The sequence below is a fragment of the Glycine soja genome, chromosome 4 (assembly GCF_004193775.1).
Source record: "Glycine soja cultivar W05 chromosome 4, ASM419377v2, whole genome shotgun sequence".
NCBI classification, from domain to species: domain Eukaryota; kingdom Viridiplantae; phylum Streptophyta; class Magnoliopsida; order Fabales; family Fabaceae; genus Glycine; species Glycine soja.
This window is the reverse complement of record NC_041005.1, coordinates 7,501,605-7,526,095: the sequence shown is the minus strand read 5'-3', so window position 1 is coordinate 7,526,095 and position 24,491 is coordinate 7,501,605. Positions and strand designations below refer to the sequence as shown.

Genomic DNA, 24,491 nt, shown 5'->3' with positions numbered 1-24,491 from the left:
TTGTGCTAATGTAAATCTTTGATTATCATTTTTTTTTCATATGTTATAGTTTCAACCGCAAGAAGGTTTTGTTAGTGTGAATTAATTATAAATGCTTTCACGAAGGGTTCTTAAATTTGGATGGTGTCAAGAGTTCTTGATTTGTTTGAACTTCTTGTTGCTGCATTATTTTTTTCAAACTCAAATCCCTTTAATTAGTACTCACAAAGAAGACAAGGGTATTTTGTATGTTAGATAAAAAAATATTTCATTATAAGACATGCGTTGGACACATTATGTGAGGGGTTAAGAGAACTGACGATGTTAAAGGATCGGGTATCAGTGTAACAAATAGTAAAAAGTTAGGAGATTTTCTGCATGTTAAAAAAAGAGAAATGCATGTTTAATTAACAAAAACCTTAGAAGGATAGTTGTAATTTGTTTAATTTTAACTCACAAAAAAAATTTATTTCATTTTTTCTTTTTTTTATAAGTACTTAAAAGAAGTTAATTCAAAAGAGAGCCTAGAATTTTTTTTATGGGACAGCAAAACAGTAAATAATATTTTTAGATGAAAAATATTAAAGCTTTTATAAAATACACAATTTTATTATAAAAACTCAAAATAAGACCTTACTAATTTAAAAGAATAAAATGAATAAAATTAGTATCAAATTATTTTTTCTTTTATTAGTTTTAGAATTTTTTATTTTTTTCAATTTTTTAAAAATTATTTTGTGAGAGCAACACATTCTTTTATGCGAGAAAATAATAATTATTTAATGTATTCATGTAAGAAAAAATTATTTTACCAGGATAATTACCGCATAGCTATTCATGTGCATCCGTCCTTGGCAACAAGTAAGCTTTTCATCAGAGATGACGCATCTAACCATGACATCACAATTTTTTTTTATAAAATTGACTCACAATTGTAAATATTATTAGACCTACTCTTATATTATTACAAATTAAAACATACCGTACAAATTAAAGGATAACACTCTCATTGCTTTCTTAATTAAATGTCCTTAATATTAGTTCTCTCTCTCAAGGTACATTTCATACGTAATCCAGACTAGCAATTTTTTTTTTCTTTCAATCATATTAAACCAACTTTATTTTTATCTTTGCGTATATATTTAATCTTCTTAACAATTTAATTTCTCTTTGTAAATTTAAAATATAATTGATATATTTAAAAATATTAATTTTTTGTGAAGTTTAATTATATAAAAATAAGCAAATATCTTGCATAATACGCAAACTAAAATGCTAATTATAAATAAATTATAAACTATTGTTTATTAATAGATAGATTATGGATAATGGATATTTTTTTAAAAAAAATTGAAAGTTTTTTAATTCCTCCTAAAATATTCTTAATCAAATATATATATTGATCAACCTAACCAAATAATTACATCACTCTGTCGTTGACCCTTCCTAAAACTATGCACAGAAGTACAACTGTGTTTTAAGAAAAACGTGTTGAAGGCAAGTAAATATACAACTCAGACATCAACATGCACCTGTTAAGTGCTAACCTTTTCTTTGAACACCCTGTCACAGAAATCTGAGCACTATTGGTATCTGAAGGGTGAGAGATTACGCCTGAAGGCTTTAGAACTGAATGCAGAGAAGGAAAACCACAACAACTGCTATCGAAAAAGATCAGGGAATGACCACATTATGAACCTTGCGAAAATGTCAGAATCCAGAAATTCAATATGTGCAGCCCGACCTATTATAGAGTCCAGATTCTTGCCTTGGGTAGATGCATCAAAGTTGACATCACAGCGCATGAAGACTCGATGTTGCATGGAGTTGGCACGGATTTGGTCCAAACAAGCATTCAACATCTCTAGGAACAGTTTACCCTTCTTTGAAGTGTCACGTGAAGCAGCCTGGCATGATTCAATTCTAGCAGAATGGTAAGGCACATAACCATCCTGAAAAATGTCATATCAGTTAACACCAAACCAAGAAAAATTAATTAAAAGCAAATGTAAAGAGAATTTGAGGCAACGAAAAACATGGGAAAAGGTTAAATGGGAAGGAAATTTCCACTTCCTCAAGAATAATGCATTACCATACTCTGCCCCCACGGCACTTATTAAGAGAATCAAGTTCATCTGTCAGCATAATGTAATGCTAACAAAAAAACTTCAGAAGCTTGTTTGGATTTAGATCCACAAAGAACACAAGACTGTAAAATTTAGTTCATTATGTAACAGAAGAGCACTCTTCACATGCAGATTAATATGTTTTAAGATCCACAAATAAGGACCAACTTTACACAGACTCGTATTAAACCCATGATGATGGTAACGTATAAAAACCAATTGCTGATAAGAATGACAGTAGATAACATTCCTAAAAATGATTTTAAGAAACAAGAAGAGAAGGCAATACCTGGGGGGAAGATAGCAGAATAATATTCCTAAAATGTTCCAAGGTCTTCTGCTGAAAAAAGGAGAGGGGAGGGGAGGAAAGAACTCTATTAGAACCTCACCAAAATGAATAATTCCATATGATATATAAATGATTCAAGCAGTTTTCAATTTTAACAAGTGGGACTTGGTTTTTCCCAATAATAACAAGTGCTTATAATATGACAGTATGATTGGTAAAAAGTACATCCCACAATAGGTTATTCAAGCAAGCAAGCAAGACTTTGAGTTCATGTCTGTCTCATTTTATCCCAATCATTGTAAGACACAATCCCTACCTTACACAGTTTATAGAGAAATGTATTTTGGAAATCTGGATCATCTGTGAAAGTAAGTTGATGAATGCACTGTGTGCCTTTTAGCTTCTTCAAAAACCACAATCCAGAATTAAACAACGAGTTTGAACTATAAAGATACCCTAAGTGTGGACCAGATACTGAAACATATGTATGTAGGTGGCATAGAAATGGCTCCATTATGCTATCTGCAAAACACAGGACAAGACTTAGCACTAAATGTCAAACTGATGAACAGCATTGCTTCCACAATTATGACCTACCTGCTATCGCTGTTCTTATAATGAGATTACCAATTGAATGTCCAACAAAACTTAGCCTAATATCTCCCAGACTCCCATATCTTGATGCTTTGTCCATTTTGCTTTTAAGAAAAGCAATAACTTCCTTAGCTAGCCTATGTCCCATCTCTCTGAAGTCTCCAAATGTTTTATCTTCATTAGCCTCGGACATCAGAAATTCTACTTTGGGATCTATCAAAAGCCATTGATTCCGGACAAGTCGTAGATCTAGATGATGCCCCTAAAACATATTAAATGACAAAGAATAAGAATTGAATCAACTTTATAAACAGATACTGAACGAAAATATAGATTTAGTTAATCAATATTGCTCTGCAATCTCAATGCAGCTCTCAAACGAGAGTGATATACATGGTATGTCTATGATATACTGCATCCCATGCTTTCAATTTTACCATTTTTTCACAAAGGAGAGTAAGCAAATCAATCACTTGCAAACAGCATAGCATTGTTCTATCTGGTCTCAGTTTATGTCAGCTCAACTGTGCCACAGAAACTGGCATCCTTTTATTTTCAGTAAATGTTTGAGAGATAAAGTAAGGGTAACATAACACGTATTTATTTGAACTCTTTTTATTATTATTATTGAAAAAGCTTACTTTAATTCAATCATCAGAGAAGACCATGAGTTACCCATCCTCTTAAATAATTCTGTACTTTAGGCTTTTAAAGTTAATGTTGTATACAAGATATCTGACAAACTTGATCATGTTGAACAGATTTATCAATTAATCCTCTTACCTATATTACACTATAACTACATTAATTAGATCAAATACTAGTACTAATAGACAAGCCCAGGCCCTGGCCCACTAACAATAAAATAAAATCTATTAAAAATAAGAAAGCAGATCAAGAAAGATATTCTAAGATAATCCAAACATATATCTTAAAATGTTTCTAACACTCCCCCTCAAGTAGTAAATCCACAAACATATGACAAAGAACACTGGCTTATCTAGCCAAAGAACATAGGCAGCCTGAATCACAAAACCTTCAATTTAGTACAGAACTCAGCAACCTTCATCTGAATCTTATGACAGATCCAAACAGCTAAACATAAAAGAAGAGAAGAAACTACAGACCATTTTAACAGAATGTTGTTGTCAATAAGAAGAGAAGAGAAAGTCAACATAATGAAAAATCCTGAACCATCTACACACAACATATAGAAAAAGGTCAGAGAAGCAACAGGAAGAAGAGAAACTGGGAAACTCTTACTTCCAAACCTCTATGATAGAGGACTGGGAAGATAAAGAGAGAGGAAGGAGATTAAAACTAATGCTATGAGTTAAGTATCGAAATTTCTGTTATTCCCTTCTAGTCACTTATTCAGCTTTTTATACAAAATGACTTCAACTAATCCTTTACTATAACAGGTAAGCCTTTACAAGATGATATGCCTAGACTTATGATTACTACTGCTCAGAGGAAGACTTCCGGGACTTTGAATTGCTTCCTACTCTAAGCATAATCACGCAAGTAAGTAGGCCTTGTCCTGACTCTCTTTGGTCTGCTATTTTCTGCATTGTCTCCTGTCTGTGTGTTGCTCTGCTGCGTGTTGCTATCAACACTCCCGTCCCCGAAAACGACCTTGTCCTCAAGGTTGTGGACGCGACACAGCTCCTCCCAGCATTCCCAAGTGGAATCTTCAGGGGCATGTCCCTCCCATTGGACCAGGACCTGCTGAACAGGGGGAGAAACAGCATGGTCTAGGCGCCAATCGAGAATGGCCAGGGGTGCCACCAGAGGGTGATTGTCGGTGGACGTCGCAGGGAGGGTCACCGGAGTAGACGGCAAGGATCCCTTGTGAAGCTTAAGAAGGGATACATGAAACACGGGATGAATGCGCGAAGACGCCGGCAATGACAACCTATAAGCCACAACCTATAAGCCACGGGTCCGACGCGTTCCACCACTTCGAAAGGCCCGTAAAACCGCTTAGCTAACTTGCTATACGAGGGGGCTACAGAAGTCTGGCGAAATGGACGCAGGCGTACATACACCCAATCCCCGACCTGGAACGCAAGATCCCGGCGATGCTTATCTGCTGCCACCTTCATAGCTTCCTGAACTTTGCGAAGACGGCGTTGAAGGGAAGCGTGAATAGACTCACGAGAACTGAGCAAATCGTCCACGGCAGCGACGGTGGAGCCCTGCAAGTACTGTACGACGGTCGACGAAGGTTTGCCGTAAACCACCTCGAAGTGCGACATTCCCGTGCCCACGTGTTGGGCCGTGTTGTAGGACCATTCTGCAAGCGAGAGGAATCGAAACCACTGCGAAGGGTGCTGATGAACTACGCCCGCAAATACTGTTCGAGGGTCCGATTGACAACCTCGGTCTGGCCGTCCGTCTGCGGGTGGTACGCCGTACTCATACAGAGCTTCGTACCACTGAGCTTGAATAGCTCGCGCCAAAAATGGCTGACAAACACCGGGTCTCGGTCCGACACGATACTACGGGGAAACCCGTGAAGCTTGCAGACGCAATCTAAGAACAAAACGGCGACTTTATAGGCCGTATAGTGGGTCGGGAGAGCACCAAAGTGGGCCTCCTTTGAGAACCGGTCCACCACGACCAAGATAACGGTGAACCCGTGGGAGCACGGGAGACCCGTGATGAAGTCGACGGAAACATCCTCCCACACGGCTGCCGGAATAGGGAGGGGGTGAAGTAACCCCGCAGGCCGCTTGGTTTCATATTTAGTCTGTTGGCAGACTGAGCATTGTGCGACGAAACGGCGCACATCAGCGCGGACGGAAGGCCAATCGAAATTTTGGTGCAGACAGTGGAGCGTCTTTGCCACGCCGGAATGACCTCCCAACGGCGAGGAATGGAATTCCTCCATTAAAGTTGCCGTGAATGGACAAGGAAATGGGAGCCAAATACGACCATTGTTGATAATGAGGTCCTTGTGGAGAGAGAAGTCCGAATGCGCCTCTGGCCGAGCCCGGATATCTGCCACGAGGTTAACATAACGCGTGTCTTGCCGCAAGGACCTGCGCAATTGGTCCAAGAAGGTGAAATGGGGCATGATCAGGGCCAGACAAGTCGCGTCCGCCGGAACGACTCGGGAAAGCGCATCTGCCACGACATTGGCGGCGCCTGGCTTGTATTTGATAAAATAGTCGAAGCCAAGGAGCTTCGAGAGATACGTTTGCTGCTCCGGGGTCTGAATAACTTGGGACATCAGGTCCTTCAGACTCCGATGGTCCGTCAGGATCGTGAACGACGTGCCGAGGAGGTAGTGACGCCACTTCCTAACAGAGGAGGTGATGGCGTGGAGTTCGCGGATATACGCAGAGGCCCTCTGCAAACGTGGACAAAACACTTTGCTAAAATAGGCGATAGGGTGCTCGAGTTGAAGGAGAACAACACCCATGGCTGAGCCGGACGCATCAGTTTCAATGGTGAACGGCAAAGAGAAATTGGGATTGGCTAGCACAGGGGCCTAGACCATGGCTTGTTGAAGAGTATGGAAGGCTTGTTGGGCCTCTGGGGACCAACGGAATTGGTCTTTGCGCAATAGCGATGTGAGTGGAGAAGCAATGGCGGTATAGCTCTTTATAAATTTCCGATAAAAGCCAGTAAGGCCCAAGAACCCGCGGAGAGCCGTTGGGGACGTTGGGGTGGGCCAGGCCAACATGGCTGAGATCTTATCGGGGTCAGGAGCGACACCGTTACGGGAAATAATATGGCCTAAATAGTTGAGCTGATTCTGAGCAAAAAGACACTTGGTTCGCCGGAGAAGGAATTGGCGGTCGGAGAGGGTATCTAAAACGGATTCCAGGTGTGTGACGTGCGTGTCCAAATCGGAGCTAAACACCAAAATATCATCGAAGAAAACTGCCACGTATTTTCTCAAGAAAGGCTTAAAGGTATCGTTCATGGCCGCCTGGAACGTCGACGGCGCGTTGCAGAGGCCGAACGGCATCACTCTGAATTCGTAGTGCCCCTGGTGCGTGCGGAAAGCCGTCTTATGAACATCGTCCTCCGCCATGCGTATTTGGTGAAAGCCTTGACGCAAATCTAGCTTCGAAAACCACGAAGCTTGTCCCAGATCATCCAACAATTCATCAATTGTTGGCATGGGGAATCTATCTTTAACCGTTACGGCGTTTAATGCCCGGTAATCCACGCAACACCTCCAAGAGCCATCCTTCTTTTTGACCAGGAGGATAGGGGATGAGAAGGGTGAGTGACTGGGTTGGATGAGGTTAGCGGCGAGCATGGCGGATATCTGCCTTTCAATTTCGGCCTTCTGAAAATGGGGGTATCGGTACGGTCTAACGTTGACCAAAGTCGTTTGGGGAAGAAGGTGTATATGATGCTGGATGTTGCGGTTGGGTGGAAGTTGCGTGGGTTCTGCAAAAATGTGGGGAAATTTGTCAAGCACCGATGCAATCTGTGAAGGGATTGGTGAGGTCGAGGGTGGTGGTGAAGATAACACAGGCGTGGTGGTGGTGGTGATATGGAACAGAGCAGATATACTCTGAGTCTGGGCCAAGCGTTTTAATTGATGAGCAGAGGCATGAGAGGGGGTGGGGGGTGCATCTGCATGAAGTGTGATGGGTAGGCCCATGTGAAGGAATGTCATGGTAAGGTTAAGGTAGTCTGTGGTTATTGGGCCCAAAAGCTTTAACCATTGGACCCCTAGGACAATATCCGCACCGCAAATGGGTAAGTGATACAAATCCAATCTGAATTCGTGACCTTGGATGGAGAGGGAGACCTGAGAGGACATCGTGTCACAGTCCAAGGTGTGGCCGTTGCCGACCATGACCCTCAAGGCGGCCGTCGGAGCTGTCGGCAAGGCGAGGAACTTAGCCACACGAGTCTGAATAAAATTGTGTGTGCTTCCTCTGTCGACTAAGATAACCACTTGGTGGTGGTGCAAGGAGCCGAGAAGCCGGAAGGTTTGCGGTGCCGGAGTGCCCTCCATGGCATTGAGACTGATTTGTGGCGCTTGGATGGGGTCAGGTGCGACGTGGGACAGGGACTCGGAAGTAGACGAACTCGAGGAAGGTTCGAGATCTTCGTCCGCTATGAGGAGATGTAGACGGGGCTTGCATCTGTGACCTTGCGACCACTTGTCGTCGCAATGGTAGCAGAGGCCTTGGTCTCTACGTACCGCCATCTCCTCCGACGTGAGGCGCTTCAGAGGAACCTTAGGCGGCGCTGGGGTTGGCAGCGTAAGAGATTTGTGGTGGGAATTAGGGTTGGGGTGTGGAGGGGCTCGAGTACCGCGGCGGCGGTCGAGCAACTTATCCTCCTGGAGCCTCGCAAGCTCGGTTGCCTACAGCAGAGAAAGAGGACGGAGGGCCTGAACTTCACGGCGGAGCTCCGGGCTCAATCCTGATATAAAGCAGCTGAGTAGGCACGAGGGAGGGAGGCCTATCGTCCGGTTGGCTAGGCGCTCGAAATCAGTGAGATAATCACTCACGGTACTGGTTTGCTGGAGCTTGAACAACGCTCCTTGGGGATCCTCGTAGAATGAGGGTGCGAATCGCGACTCCAATGCCTGAAGCATCACCGGCCACGAAGGGAAGAATCCGTTCCTGGACATCCACTGGTACCAGGACAAAGCTGGACCGTCCATGTAGAACGCCGCAACGGTGAGGCGCTCGTGATCGGGGATCCCCTGATAATAAAAAAATTGGGATATTTTGAATATCCATCCGAGGGGATCCGTGCCATCGAAGCGTGGAACCTCAAGCTTCATGTGGTGGCGGTGGATTGGCGGCGGTGGCGGAACAGGAGAGGACGACGGTGAATGTGGAGGAACAGTGAGGGACACAAAGCGTTCGAGGAGAGAATCGATTTTCGCAGTGAGCGAAGTATGAATAGATTCAACCTTCGTGTTGAGGTTGGTATGGCCGGCGCTGAGACGGCTGATAGCCTCCTCCAGTTTGTCCGTCGTGACTTGGCGGGTATGGTGCTCCGGCATGACGGAAGTGGCGGCAGGTCGGACCAGTTGATAGAGGACTGGGAAGATAAAGAGAGAGGAAGGAGATTAAAACTAATGCTATGAGTTAAGTATCGAAATTTCTGTTATTCCCTTCTAGTCACTTATTCAGCTTTTTATACAAAATGACTTCAACTAATCCTTTACTATAACAGGTAAGCCTTTACAAGATGATATGCCTAGACTTATGATTACTACTGCTCAGAGGAAGACTTCCGGGACTTTGAATTGCTTCCTACTCTAAGCATAATCACGCAAGTAAGTAGGCCTTGTCCTGACTCTCTTTGGTCTGCTATTTTCTGCATTGTCTCCTGTCTGTGTGTTGCTCTGCTACGTGTTGCTATCACTCTAACACCCCTTTTCTGGCTGGCCAAAAGCACAAAACCACAAAGTAGTGGGGATGATTCTTGTTCTGACTTGCAACATCCAGGGTCACACCTTATAGGCTAAAAACACCAATCTAAGGCAACTTTACCTCACTAATAGCCCTTTTCTACTAGGATACAACAACTATGAACTACCTAGCAGCAGTTCTATCTTGTATCTAATGGGACAACACTTTCCTCTAATATCTCAGGAGGCAGCTCCTTAGTTGCTCTTTTAGACTATTATACCCTTTCCTCCCATCCCAAGCATAATAAGATGCACAAATACATTTACTACCAGTAATAACCACAACTAGAAGGACAAATGGTAATAAGAGAACAGAAAGCAAAGCAATGGACTAAGTAGAAGAGAAGAAATGCAGAAGCCTCGTCCAATAAGAGAAGAAAGAAAAATCAGCCAGAAAAGTCAGAATCTACCAATGGTCAAAAAGCTATTATGAGCCACCAAATCCCAAAGAAAGTGTGTTGAACATACAAAAGAGCATAACCTTTCAAAAGAAATCAGCATCAATATACAAATCAACCACTACCATTACCTACCGTTGGCGCAGCACCCCACAACAAGAAGACAGCAAACAACATAAAATCTCCCCCATGAAACATCATACCATACCAAAAGAGTTATCAAACATTCTCACAGACCACAAGATAAGTTAACCTCAAAACAAGAAACCAGAAGCCAGGAAACACCCCATAATTAAGGGAATCAACAAGATCAAACCAAGAAGGGGAAAGATCAACAAGAGCACACAGAAAAGCACCAAACCACATCTAAACATTACTAATTCACACTAAAATTCACCAAAGATGTCCACGGAGCTCCAGTCACTGGGACCACTATTGTCCTGCATGAAAAAGATCAAAGGACAGAGGGCAGAACATCTTTTTTCATTTTCTAAATTTAAACTAACACATGGGAGTCAAAAGCTAAGTAAAGAATAACACAAGTTGAGAGGAGAATATATAACCAATATCTTTGAACTCAAGACCAAAGAATGGAGAAATAAACTAATAGTACTGGTCTAATATCCAGTTAAAGAATTATAATTTTAGGTTTTAAGAAAAATAAATAAGATGGTTGGTCAAAATAAACTAAAATATATTATTAATATATTGAAATAGTGTATAATACTTAAATCTAATATTCAATTTATGTTACTAATTAGATTATTAGTGTCTAGATACACTAACAACAAAATTAAAATTTATTAAAATTAAAAATATTAGTATGTCCAGAAAATAATCAAATGTAATCAAATACTCCCTCTGTACTTAAATATAAGCAAATTTAACTATCAGGCACATGAATTAAGGAATTCAGTTAATAACATTTAATTCAAAAAATCTTCCTAAAATACCCTTCATAGTAGTGCTTGTAAAATAGGAATAAATAATTTACGGAAAACAAGATTTTATTAAATGAAGGACATAATTGGAATATTATCATTAAATGAGATAAAAGTTAGTTAGTATTTGCTTATATTTAAGTCCAATTTTTATTTATTTTTTGCTTATATTTAGGTCCAAAGGAAGAATATCTTAAATATTTTCTAATAATATGAATGCTACTCATGCAACCATTCTTTAGTATACAAAACTTGACAAATAGTTCTTAAGTCAATGGCAGCAAAGCCAATTGTCAATTTTTTGAGAATGTAGTACTACTTAGTTATTATATCCATATTTGAAATCTGGCCATGAAGGTCAACTATACCTGGTAATGGACTAGAAAACCAAATCAGATAACGGGACAGACCTATTTAACTTCATGTCTCTAATGAATTAGGATTTTCACCTTAACCCAGGGTCTAAACTGATTCAAGGATCTTTTTCTGAATTTATTATTATTAACTGTTTAACCCACCAACTATTTTAAACCAGAATAGGGTTTTGGGTCTGTGAGCTAGATTAAAAGTTACGCAAACCCTACCTGGTTCTATTTTTCCTAGTTTGATGATTTAGGCCAGGATAGTCCATTTTAACAATGCTACAAGAGTTCAATGGTATATGACTTGACACTGACTTTCTAAAATAGGTGGATAAAAGTAAACAATTTCCTCCCCCCCCCCCCCCCCCCCCCCCCCCAACCAACCAAAAAAAAAAACTAACAAGGTCAAATAAAAAAGGGTTTTGCAATAAAATCCACAAGACATGCCTGAAATCCATGTACAAAGACAACAATCCTCAACACACGAGCATTACTTTGTGTTGCAAATTTCTTGCCTATAGTGTCAGAGCTGAGGCCAATTGGTAAGCCATCTGAATCTATACACCCAATATGTCTCAGTAATGAATTTGCACTCGGACAGCGACGGGGTACATTCATCACATGTTCAACAATCACAATTGGAGTATGCAAGAGATCTCCAAATATCTGCATGTCTTGAACTGAGCGGTTGTTAATCTGCAAAACAGTGATCAATATTTTGTTAATAGGCCATATGTAAATGTCACATATTCAAGTTGATAGATTACCCGCATTTGTTCAATGCTCCTTCGATGAAGTTCAGCACGTGTAGCCGCAGTCTGGAGAGGCTGTATGATTAATCAGACAAAATTTATGCTTTTAAGTCTATTGCATCAAAATTTGTTTATTTTCCCCATGATCCTTTTCTCAAAGCAACTTGGATGATACTGAGAATATGAAGGAACACACAACCACTTACATCATCAGGTAACTTCCACAAACTGGAAACTCGTCTGTGTACACCACGATGGGAAGACTCTTCACTCTTACTGTTTATGTAATGATGAGGCATCTCTACCTTAGAATATAGCATCCATATTGACCATTCAGCTTTCCGGTCCTTCACCCATGCATCACGTAAAAATCCTAAAATCCTTGATTTGTTATCCCTAGGAAGATGAAAATATTAGCTTATTAAACAAGGTTAAGATAAAGTTTAATGATGATACACGTTTGAGCATGAGCCATGCAAAGACCACAACTTATAATTCTCAGGCAGTAAATTGGATCAATCTCATGTTATATTCATTTCAGTGTGTGCAATCTTGAACGCAGATTAAATTTTCAAAGTATTCATGTGGTATTATCTTCTGAAACAAACCATAGAAGAGATGCCCAATTGAAGGAAGCAAAGGCTCATAATATCATTTAGCAACCTCCTCAAATTGTTTCATCTACTTAATAATAGTCTCATGCTAGTTGAAAGGCAGTAAGAAAAAAGAAAAAGAAAAACTACACCTATTAATCAAACTATGATTAAAATTGTATTAAAGTTGTTAAAATAATAAAGTTGGAAAAAGGAAAAATAAATTTAAAACATGAATCAGATTCAAATGCAGCATTTAAAAAATCACACATCTTTGTCGAATTGTAATGAATCTCATGAGTTGTGACACAGGATAAGAAGCAAACCTATGGAACTTTAGAAATATTTTCCATAAATAGATCAATTGATCTCCCAATGAATGAAAACATTCCAACAGTTCATTCTGAGACAGGGAATGGAGCTTTTCAACATCCAGAAAATCCAGAGCTTCATTTCCTCCCTGTACAAGAGTACAACAAAGAATTAAAAAAGAAGAATCGCAAAAACAATATAAATGCAAAACAAAAAAGTATTACAGAATGGAATAAAAGCAAAGACCTTAAGACCATTTTGTGGCTTGCCTTGTCCTACAACTTCAACATCTATTGCAAATTGATTCACTTGCAGCACAGAATTTAATAACTTCATATTACTCATTATTGACACAAACTCTGAAATATCTAAAGCTTCATTGATTGCTTTGCTGATTTTTTGTAGTTCTTCAACCAATATATCACGAGAAGTTAATAATGCTTTAACAAGTGAGACATTTCCCGTATCTAGAAAAGCAACTCCACCAAAGCCCTGATCAGCCACACAAAGCATTCAGTTAATGCTTGAAAAAGAATGTCCGAAGATTAAAACACAATAGGATATAGTTTTAAAAAATAATAACAATCTGCACCATCTCTGATTACTAAACTACAAATGCAAACATTGAAGTTACCATACTTATGTAATTAAATCATTTTCACCTCATTTCCAGAGCAGGTGCAATTCGTTTTACTAAGTATCTGAAGGTGTAAAACCTCAAAATCTTTATTTGTCAGTTGATGGTGTAAAGAAGTAAATGCATATCATGGTCTCTGCTATCCAGTACTTCATGCCTTTTATGAAAAACTTAAAAGAAGTTACTTTGATAGATAATTAGATGCTCTTATTTGACTAAAGTCTATGGGAAAATAAATAAAGGAAAATACAGTGGACTAATGAGTCGCTTGAGCAAGAGATGTCCTGGAAGAACTTGGACAGGATAAACTTTGATAATTGCCTAGACATGTGGCAACGGGGGAGAGGTGTGTGGAAGATTCAGTTAGAGAAAGAGGTATAGGGTGGGATTGGCCATTCCTAAGATTGAAGTCTCTTGGAGTCTATCTATTATGAAAATTTCATTTTTATTTGTTCTTTTATTCAAGAATTCCAGATTTTGCTTATGGTGTGAAGGGCTAGTCTCCATTCCCCAATCCTGTTTTTGGGGCATAAATTTAGTTTATATGAAATTTATTCTCCTTTAAACCAAAATATCAATCATAATGGATTATATTAAAAGAAAATTATTTCTACGATGTTGTCATTGCATGGTACACTTTAAGTATGACCTAGAAAAAGATAGAATTAAGTACAAAACAAAAAATGCAGTTCACCTACAATGAAATATGTGCATGTGCTTATACCAAAAACAGGAACAGAAAAGGGACATGTTCATAGGTGAATACATGCGCATAAGAACTGTCTCCCGTTTTTGACTGTGTAAAGTTGAGTGCGGTTAAATCATCATACTAGCCAATATGTATTGTTTGGATACTTGAAAGTGGTCGGGTGCTGGTATCCAATATGTATTGTTTGGATACTTCTCAAATTCTTTGGGATACTTCTTGCCTACATCTTTAAATTAGTTTTTGAACTTTCGTATCAACACAAAAAGAATACCACAGCGGTTAAGTAAGTTTTATAGTAAACATAACTTACAAAGTATTGATGTATTTATTATAATTCAGGATGTGTTTTTATGTTGATATTGTATTTATTTTATATATGTTGTATCTTATCCATATAATGTCCTATAAAATTTAGAAATTTGTTGTGTTTATGTATCAGACCCATGTCATAACACAGTTCATATCTGTATCCATGCTTCCTAGATAGATACAAAGCAAGCAAAGAGAACAAACATGAAAGACTGCAAGGAAATGCTAGCAATAAATAATTTGCACGAAGTCAACTTGATCAGCACTTCAATGGTGATTATCAAAGAGAGACATCCAATGTTTTAGAACATACTTGATTCAATGTGTCACAACTTTTATCAATATTTTTTTTTGAAACGGAACTTTTATCAATAATGACTTCACTGTTGGCAGAATTACTGAAATGAATCAAATGAACAGGTTACTCTATGTAATCAAGGATGCATTAAAAAAAATAGCAATCAAAGCTGCTCTAAAATAAACTTCTGAATGGACAAATAATGCTAAAATGAAAGTCTAGCAGATTTAAACGGGAAATAAGACCATCTGACAAACCTGGGAAACTTCAAAGCAGATGAGTAAGAGACAGCTTTCAGTAGAGTGACATGTACACTTACATCAACAAGCACTGCATGTAAAGCATCAAAATGGACAGGACAATAAGAATGCAATCCTATAAGAGCTTTAGGAGGAATTCGGAATTCATGGATAGCAGCAGAGGAATCATCCAGAGAAGCTTGCATGTTGACACTGTAGATGACATACTCCAGTCAGCAATCAACATGTCAATTTCATCTAATAGATAGCAATGAAAAAGGAAGTAAACATGTGTCTGGATCATATAATAGGCCAATGAATACACTACTTTTATGACTTACCCATCCTCAGTTGCAGGAGCATATATAAGTTCAAATTTTAAAATAACAGCAGTTGTAGCTAAATCCTGCAAATATGATCCACATAAAGCAGGTCAATTTGATAAGGATATTGAACTAAAGGGAGCTTTGAATAATGTAAGTGCTATGCTACTTAGTTTCTCATAAAAGGTTGATTAATCTTTAATGTTGGTTGTTTAAGGTCCCCTCCCCTTTAGCCACAGATGCAAATTAGTCGTGTTTTTCTTTTTCCAATACTTCTTATATGCTTCAGTCCACATGTGAAAAATAAGCCCATGTAAACCTCAATCTGACACGCAAGTCCCAGCCAATTAGTTCCATATTGATTTCCCTAACAATAAGTACCAATAGAAAGCATACAGTTCAGTAGATGTAATGTGTTACAATATCCTAACTTAATGCTTCTACTTATACTCGTATTTAGGTCAATACAGGTCCAAACTCATTAGCAATAAGGCTAATAATCATAATATCTTAACCCTTAAACAACAGCCAATATTTTAAGGCTAATAACTCTAATATCTTAACCTGATTAAACCTGGATAATATTATGATTAATCCTTGAATGAACTTCTTAGAATTTGAGTTTGGGCCTAACTCAACCCTACAAACCAACTTGGTGGGGTTAAGTTAGACCAAAACCCAAAATCTAAGATGGTATCAGAGTCTATTTTAGCGCTTGTTGTTGGACCTATTGGCTCATCTGCTATTGCAGATATCCAGTCATGCAAACTTCATGCTCGAGATATCAAATACTCAGCATGAGTTGGAGATCTCACGTTGACTAGTGATATAACCAAAATAAAATATATAACCTTACAAGCTGATTTTGTAGGATTGAGCTAGACCCAAATCCAAAATCTAAGAGAACTAATTCATAAGAAATATGTCTTGGGTTGGGGCTCAAATGTTGTCTACATCAATATATACATGTGTATGTGGTCACAGAATGTGCTAGCATGTGTATAAACTAATTTATAACACAATTGATAAGCCAACCAACATGGTATGACCTAGGGAACCTAATAACAGATACCTGGAACCCAAGATACAATTTGATTCCCAAATGGTGTCCTATCACTTTATTGCACGAAAGAAAAGAAATGACAGTGACATTACCACAAATTCACTACGGGATAAGTTGAACACAATCATCATATACAGATGAACATCCTGCCTGGCGTATTTTATCCGAAAAGACTGAGTTGAGAAACTATTATCTGTATCATCGATCCTCCATACACCATATACACTGCTAGGATCCAGATCAGGAGCTGCAGAACCAAAGGTTTTCTACCTCAGTATCACTTTTGCATATAAGAAAATTTTTCTCTTATAGTTTTCATTTTAAGAAAATGTTATACCCGCAATATATGTATACTAAAACTGTGTTTTAGGACACCACGGATAATGGTTTGTATAGGCTTATTACATTTATTACAAGTAATTAGATGATATATTGTTTCCTCAAAATAAGATATTAGTTGCCTATAAACCGCTATACAATAAATAGGATATTCTATTCTGATTTCCAACAATATATATACATACATACATATATATATATATATATATATATATATATAGAGAGAGAGAGAGAGAGAGAGAGAGAGAGGCAAACAGACATAGTAGGGTCAAGGATAAAGGAACAAGAAACTCACAATCACAAGCATGGCTATGAAACATACTTAGGAAACTACAAGTGCAATCCCAATTTATGGCATACTAAACAGATTCTAACTTTATGTAGCTTCCTGTTCCCATTTTTTATAACAATTTTGGGCCCTAAGTTTCAACATTCATCGTGTAATAAGTTCGTATCTGGGTTGAGCACAAAAAATCCCTTGTGTTAAATAATAAAATAAAATCTGCTTCTCCATTCTCCAACAAATTAAATGGACACATTTCATGTCATAGTCAACAGATCTAAATGTCCAATGGTTTGCCAATGAAGGCAAACAAGGCTCCATTGTCAAACATCATTGTTGGTTTTATAGTTCAACTTATTACACCTTATAAGGTATATTATCTAAAATGTTAAAAGCACAAAAATGAAACTACCAGGATAAAATGAAAGAAAAAAAATCTGGAAATACTACAATGTCGAGGAAATTAGTGTTTTCCTCCCAAAAATACTATCCATATAATTGAAGAACTCACCCAAGAAAGAGTAACACATCAAATAACTCTTTAACTTAATTAATCTTAAGAGGGGGGGGGGGGGGGGGGGGTGTTCTAGATGTGTTCTCATCCTCCATGGAAAATCCTTCATGGTCTAGCATGGATTTGCTGCTCCTGTACAGTAATTAGAAAAAAGAGAAGCCCTAAAGATGCAACGAAGAAATGATTAATTAAAAATTAACTCCATAATGTTAACTATTTCAAATCAGCACAACACCTTTTTATTTTCATGCTTTAATTGTACTTGATTCTTGTCATGTGTTTTACTGGAAAATCCATCTAGACTGCAGAAGCCGTTAGCTGATAAATGCCTAGTTAGTAATTACAGAGAAGCAGACTTGGAAGAATTTTGCACATGACCATACAAATTTGTATACCAGTTTTTTATTTTTTTTAAGTTTCTTGGGATTATTTAAATATGAATGGTGAGGATGATGCTTCATTACTCCTCCGTTCTACTTCTACTTCATAGAGGACTAGTCCGCTAGCTAGGAGAGTCTCATGACTTGGGTACCACATTGAGCTTCCTATTTTACTCAATTTCATATTTGTAATAAGCTATTATAATTTTGGAATTGGATTAAAGATTGCATAATTCGTGGTGTCTGATTGCAACTAAGTGTAAGTTTAAAGAACCTAGATGCAATTTTTCCATAAATATAGATAAATCAATTATAATGAATTATTATACCACTCGACCGTGGGTTAAATAATTGGGAAACTATAATAAAAATATGTTGCTGAGAAGTATATTCTCCATATGCTAAACAGATCATGAATCCTGGGTAGGGTATAACATATAACCCACCCAGTTTACTCTCACACAACCCTACCAGAGCATAATTTTGATAAGTTACCTTCGTATTGAACAACACTAGCTGGAATTCCGAAAGATAAACTTTCACTGTCCTCCCATCTCACAGTGATCTTAATCCGATACCATCTATATGAAACAACACACATCAGTTTCAGGTTAGAAATTCAATAACAAAGATTAGGAATCAGATAATAAAAAAAGGTAAAAAATGAATGTATATACAATATACCCCTGCTTAAAAAGGTCAAGATTGTGAAACCTATGAATATAGACACCAATCTCCTGTACGGTCTCCAATGTTGCCACCGACTTGACCTTCGCAGTGCGTGGCATTACATCAGGCAAACTCTCTACCGGCCAGCTTCAATGTTTCAGACCAACAAAACATCCCCCCTCCCCTAGTTGCTGCGGCATCATGCATATACCACAATAACCAGCACACACATCTCTCCCTTCCAGGTAATATTTTCAATCATGGTTAGCAGCAGTTAGAAAATTCCGGTGCCCCTTTCAAACCTTGGCACATCTCAAACACCCCCAATTATTTACCCAAAACTCATCCGCTGGTATGCACATTTCATGGAACAAAGCAGGAGCAGGCTAGTGAAACCAAACCTGCATATAAGCATAATGGAACAAGCAAAATGTCAGATTAAAAATTTTATAACTTATAGTGTAATATGATTAGATTAGTGTAATTTTAATTTTATTATTTCTCACGATTAACCTATCTCTTCCCAGACTCAAATTAATGATTAATGAAAAGGACAAAAATGGGATTTGATCATTAATACGCAGTAAACATTGATATAGTAGCAGGCGAAAAGAAATTTCGCGATTATGACGTGAAGCTGGAAAAATGAAAACAAATAGCGCCAACAACTAACAATGCAGCGCAGCTATGCAGGATAGTGAAATTAATCACGTATCCCCTCGACAATGAGATAACAATCAACAAAAAACGGAAAGGGAGAGAAAACAAAGATCTGAAAGGGAAAGGGAATCGTAATTGCCGCACAATATGGGTATTAACAATGATGTTTGGAATGTATGGAGGACTGAACCTATCTCCAATCGTTCATCATGTTGTTGCGTGGATTTGTGACGGTTCTTTATATTACGACCACTGAAAAGAAAAATGAAATTGATGCGTTTTGATTGTGAAATGATATGAATGTGAATCCTTTCTTCGGCACTGTCATCACCAAAAACGCACGTAGCCTTTTTCTATTTTTCGCAAGCCAATGGAAGTTGGTTGAATCCAACTCAGAGGGACATGACGAATCCTATTAAGTGATAAACGGATTCAAATTCAACTTCTTTTCTTAACATTGTAGTATTTTTATTCTTGAAAAATATTTTTCAGGATGTATATTTAAAAATATGTAAATATTTCTCAATTTAATTTTTGAAAAATATTTTGTAACATTTCGAAAATGTATAAACTTAATCCAAATATAAAATTTAACGTTTGAAATATTATAAACAATGAGAGATTTATACCAATAGAAAGTCATGAGCAATCATTTTATATTATATTTTAATTTTCCTCATTTTTACTTTTATAGAATTTTATCTCACACCTTTACTCCAACATAAATCTTTACTCCAACATAAATACGTTTGAAAAATCATTATACAATTAAAATTACTTAATAAGATACAAATTTTGATAAACAAAATACAAACTTTGGTAACTCAAAAAGAGACTCACGTAACCTTCCAACGGGTGTGCATAATGCACAATACAATCATCATCAATATGTAAGTGAAGGGAAATGCACCCCATGCATACCTATTGCATGTCTAAAGATTGCAAAAAAAAACTCCAAGAATGTCACATCAACATATGCGGCATTCTTGTTAGTAAAGACAATGTAACCCACCAAATGGAAGAGAAAAGTTATCACCAAATACTCAAAGCGTTGATCATGTACTTGTACCTTGTACATAATCTGGCAATAAGCTAAATTGGACATGTGATCTTAGGGTTGCAAAAGTCTTTGTGAATGCCTACGACATGGTGACCTCAAACAGCTCTATCAAGTACAGAAAAGAAAAGTAATACCTCTGATTAAGGATGACAACGGTTGCAACTCCCCACACATCAGTAAATAAAAAAGATGACACGTCTAGAGTGATAGGTCATTTCCCGATCAATAGTGAAAGGAGTTGGTGTCCCTTATCCCACTATTAAGTAAAAATAGACAAGATGTCCGTGTCTACTATGCATTGATTGGATTTCATAACTATTTGACTTGAATAAAAGTAACTAATAAATAATTATATCATTATCTCATGATATAGTTTAATCTTAATTAGAACATGGCAATCTTTCTCATAATATATATATATATATATATATATATATATATATATATATATATATATATCACATGTTTTTTTTTCTATAAAACTAGTCTAATTTCAATGATTTAATTTTTTATAATAATTTGATTAAATTTATAGGAACGAATAAGAGAAATAGGATGAATACTAGTTATGAGAAATATTAATAATACTCTCTAATACACTCTTTTAAAAGCACTCTATTTTATTGGTAAAATTTATTGTAAATAATATTTTGTGAGCCACACATTCTATTTAATGTTTTTTCTATTAATTTTATAGTTTTTAATGAATTTTATCAATAAAAAAAAAAGAATGTATTTAAAGGAGTGTAATAGAACTTATTGGTAGCACTCCTCTATTAATCATACAAGGATAGAAACACTTAACTTACTACTATTAATTTGCACCTGTATGGAGCAAATTGCACCATTATTTTCCCACTGCTTTTTCCAAATTAAGTACACGGGCGTCAATCATAAATTGGCATAAAGTGTAGAGTAATAATGTAATAACTCGTCGACACTGAACATCTTCCAAGTGGAAGCTTGATTCGTTGAGAAAATTGGGATAGTTTGAAGCTTTTAGTTTTCCTGTATTTTTGTTATATATGTACTTTTCAATGCACTTAACTAGATTAGTATATATCTATCATTTCTGCTTGTGTTGTTGATCTATTAAAACAAATGGGCTTTCCTGAACCGAAGAAAAAGAATATAAAGGATTAATGGAGACGTTTCTGCACTATATAAAAATCCAGAACAAGATAATTGAGGGATTCGTTATCATAGAGGCAGGCCCATTTTATATTATACACATGTCGGTCTTAGTTGAGAAAGAATTATTATAAAATTCTTAGAAAAATATTCGGCAAAACAGGATTAGAAAAAAGAAAAAGAAAAACAAGTGGGGATGAATCCGAATATTTAAAACCTTGTGATAATTACAGGGGCAAATCTCTTGACCATCCAAAATGTTCCTTCATTAGGGAAAAGGTTACAAATTTGACATATGCTCTCACCCATAATCAATTCATGATCATGAGTACTGCCCTGTCTATGTTTATTTATTATCGAAGCAACAATATTGACATATTCTCAGGCCATGGCTTTCTGATCAGTAGTAGTCCTAGTTGAGAATCAGTGCATGACTTTGGTCAAATCGTTATTTAAATATTCTGCTAGGGCAAGTACACTAGTACTAGTCACAACCCACAAGGTCACAGCAAGCAAAAATGTCTTGGCATTGTTTGGTACGGTTGATTAATACGTGTTTTTTTATGGCAACTTTTAGGACGCATTATGGTATGACAAGTTGATTCCAAAAAATTAAAAGAAAAGAAATTGAGATTAAAGTTTTAAATTAAAATAAAATATAAAAACATATATCACATTATTTTATTTTTTATTTTTTTCTCTACAAATGAATATACTCTTACTAATTTATAAGACGGCCATTACTCTATTTACCCCTTTTTTAAGATTACTCTAATTATCGTTGAATCCTTTGACTAGTGAATTTTTATCTTTCAATCTTACATACATTAGAATTTTCATTTTAGTCCCTTTGCTAATACAGCCACCAGCTCGACATGATTCTTGGGGGATGGAAAGATTGGACCTTAAACAAAACCAAAAAAAAAAAAAACCTCATGACCAGATCAGGGTTACATGGGCTCATTTTAGATAACATATGTCTTCGTTTAAATAAAATTTAGGTATTGATTCTTAGATACTTGTAGTGTTGATTCTTATTAAAATCTGAGTTTTACTTTAATAACTTTAAATCGTAGGTGTGCTAAATTGCTAGGCAAAAATTTAATTTTAATAGGAAAGTCATACTAAAACACCTAAAAAGTAAGAGCAAAATTAAACCATTACATAATGTTAAAGATTCGCTCGCAGAAAGATTCTCTTGGCAGATTTCATATAGAATAAAATTATACGAACATCACAATTTCTGTATCATCAACTTCTACTTTAAATAAGGAGTATTTTGTTTTTTTAATAATACATGAATACATGTACAATGTACACATCTAGTTGACACTCTTATTCTTTTTTTCACCTTATATCACTTATACAGTTATACTACTTATGCATCATTTCCTTCTTTCTTTTTTTAAATCATAGGATCATTCACAGCAGAATTTTTTATCCAAAATTCAGACTCGAGGGTTTCTTTTAGGAAATCAAACCCGTTGACTGACTAGGAGTATTATACACATCCGAAGCTTGAATTCCACTTTCCATTTATGTATGACCACGAAATCTCCATCTCTTTTTTCTGGAATTCAATGATGGTGATTTATTTGTAAATTGTGCACCAAAACCACTCTCATCCGAACCTTTATCAAAATCGTCCTTTGCTTCACTGAACCTCACAACACAATGTGTTCAAGTTCAATAACTCCTATTCAAAATACCACAATGGTGAAAATCCTGGAAGATTTCTTTTCTGTTTTCTCCAATGATCATATATATACCATAACTCAACATCCCATATACACCCATTTGACTCAGAAATCTCCCGTATTGCAAATTTGTTCAATGTCACTTTCTCTCTATCAAGAAATTTGCTAACCACAGCATCCCGTCACCTAAGGAGAGTGGAATATAGAGAAGTGAGAAATTGTATTTATAATAATTTCTGTGTATAATTTTTTATACAATAAAAAGAGAAGTGAGAAAAATAATATTATAAATATGTTATATAAATAATATAATTAAACAGTAAAAATACTGCACCAAATACCAATCCTCGAAATGGATCACTGAAACAAGAGTCTATTGGTTTATATTGCTTTTTTTACACTCTTAATACCCTTTATAGGTCGAATCAATTATCACACACATGGAGAGTGATGGTGGGAAAAGACAAAAAGAAAAGACTGTCTTGCTATAAAGAAATACATCTATAATTATAAAAAATTTATGTGATAACTAATGATTGTTAGTTCCCTTTTTACGACTTAATTGTCTTGCTCAAACCATAACCTTGGTTCAGTGTTTCCAAGTCTCATTGTTGGACAAGCATGGAAAGAAAAAGGGACACTTGTATCATGAAATCATTAACAGCAAATTTGGTTCTTAATTTTAGTTGTGTTCCACAGTAGTATAATGGCACACTGGGCTTTGTTCAATGCTAGTAGTAATTAACACGGTTGCTCTATGAAGTGGGAAAGGACACACTGAGTACAATTGAGCAAATTAAAGATCAGAATGAATTTTTGATAGTTAATGCCGACAAAGCAGAATTTCAGCATATCTCTTAATCAGGTACTGCAGATAATCACGAACACTGACAATAGATAGTGATGGACGACTTCAAGTTTCAATGTCACTTTAAAAGCTCCTCTATAGCATTTACTGCAAAAGTTATCCAGATCATGACCACCGTCCATCGGTGTCAAGTCATGGTAAATCAATAAAGACCATCCATTTGAGCCTTAATTCCTGATGTAAAACAAAGCTCCACTTAGAGTGAAGGTTAAGCTTTGTTTTTCTTATAAGACAATTAGTATAAAACTTTATTTTGGAGAGATAAATTTAATGCTACTAATAAAATCAATTGTCAAATTGGTTAATAGGATTCTAAAATTAGTAGATCAAGGGAGTATCATTTTGTTTATCATGATTAATTAGCAAGTGCCTCTGGTATTGGAACCAATAAAATGCAAGAATCAGGAGTGCTTAGCCGGCAATTCAGCATTATATCATAGAATTGATGGGGTGCATGCGCCTGATATACATGATCTTCAATTCTTCATCATAGCCCCCCCAATTATATATACCAAGAAAAATGGAGAAGTTAGGTCAAAGTTCATATATCTTTGATATGCAAA

At 36.8% G+C, this 24,491-nt stretch overlaps 1 protein-coding gene across 8 annotated transcripts; it reads right to left on the bottom strand.

The window, feature by feature from the left end:
- Positions 1–1,356: 1,356 nt before the first annotated feature.
- On the bottom strand, positions 1,357–20,469 carry LOC114409159 (protein FAM135B-like). Of its 8 annotated transcripts, none has more exons than XM_028372504.1 (16): positions 19,363–19,554; positions 18,528–18,913; positions 18,339–18,424; positions 16,420–16,574; positions 15,283–15,347; positions 14,960–15,154; positions 14,718–14,802; positions 12,996–13,241; positions 12,764–12,897; positions 12,051–12,240; positions 11,860–11,919; positions 11,540–11,788; positions 2,992–3,250; positions 2,711–2,916; positions 2,395–2,442; positions 1,357–1,931 (listed from the first exon to the last, which is right to left on the bottom strand). In XM_028372504.1, exons 2-16 carry the CDS (start codon positions 18,629–18,631, stop codon positions 1,641–1,643), a joined length of 2,373 nt encoding a protein of 790 aa, XP_028228305.1. In that variant the 5' UTR covers positions 18,632–18,913; positions 19,363–19,554; the 3' UTR covers positions 1,357–1,640. The 8 variants fall into 8 exon arrangements, with proteins under 8 accessions (XP_028228305.1, XP_028228301.1, XP_028228303.1 ...); XM_028372500.1 differs by having other exon boundaries at positions 2,395–2,445; positions 19,363–19,553; XM_028372502.1 differs by lacking the exon at positions 19,363–19,554 and adding an exon at positions 20,367–20,469 and having other exon boundaries at positions 1,641–1,931; positions 2,395–2,445.
- Between the last annotated feature and the right edge of the window lie 4,022 nt (positions 20,470–24,491).

Excerpts from the sequence above, each read along its gene's own strand:
- LOC114409159 (XM_028372502.1), bottom strand. The coding sequence starts at position 18,631 with ATGCCACGCACTGCGAAGGTCAAGTCGGTGGCAACATTGGAGACCGTA. Across the intron at positions 18,425-18,527 it reads CTTGACCTTTTTAAGCAGGG|ATGGTATCGGATTAAGATCA; the intron begins GTATATTGTATA and ends TGTTTCATATAG. Across the intron at positions 12,898-12,995 it reads AGCCACAAAATGGTCTTAAG|GGAGGAAATGAAGCTCTGGA; the intron begins GTCTTTGCTTTT and ends ACTCTTGTACAG.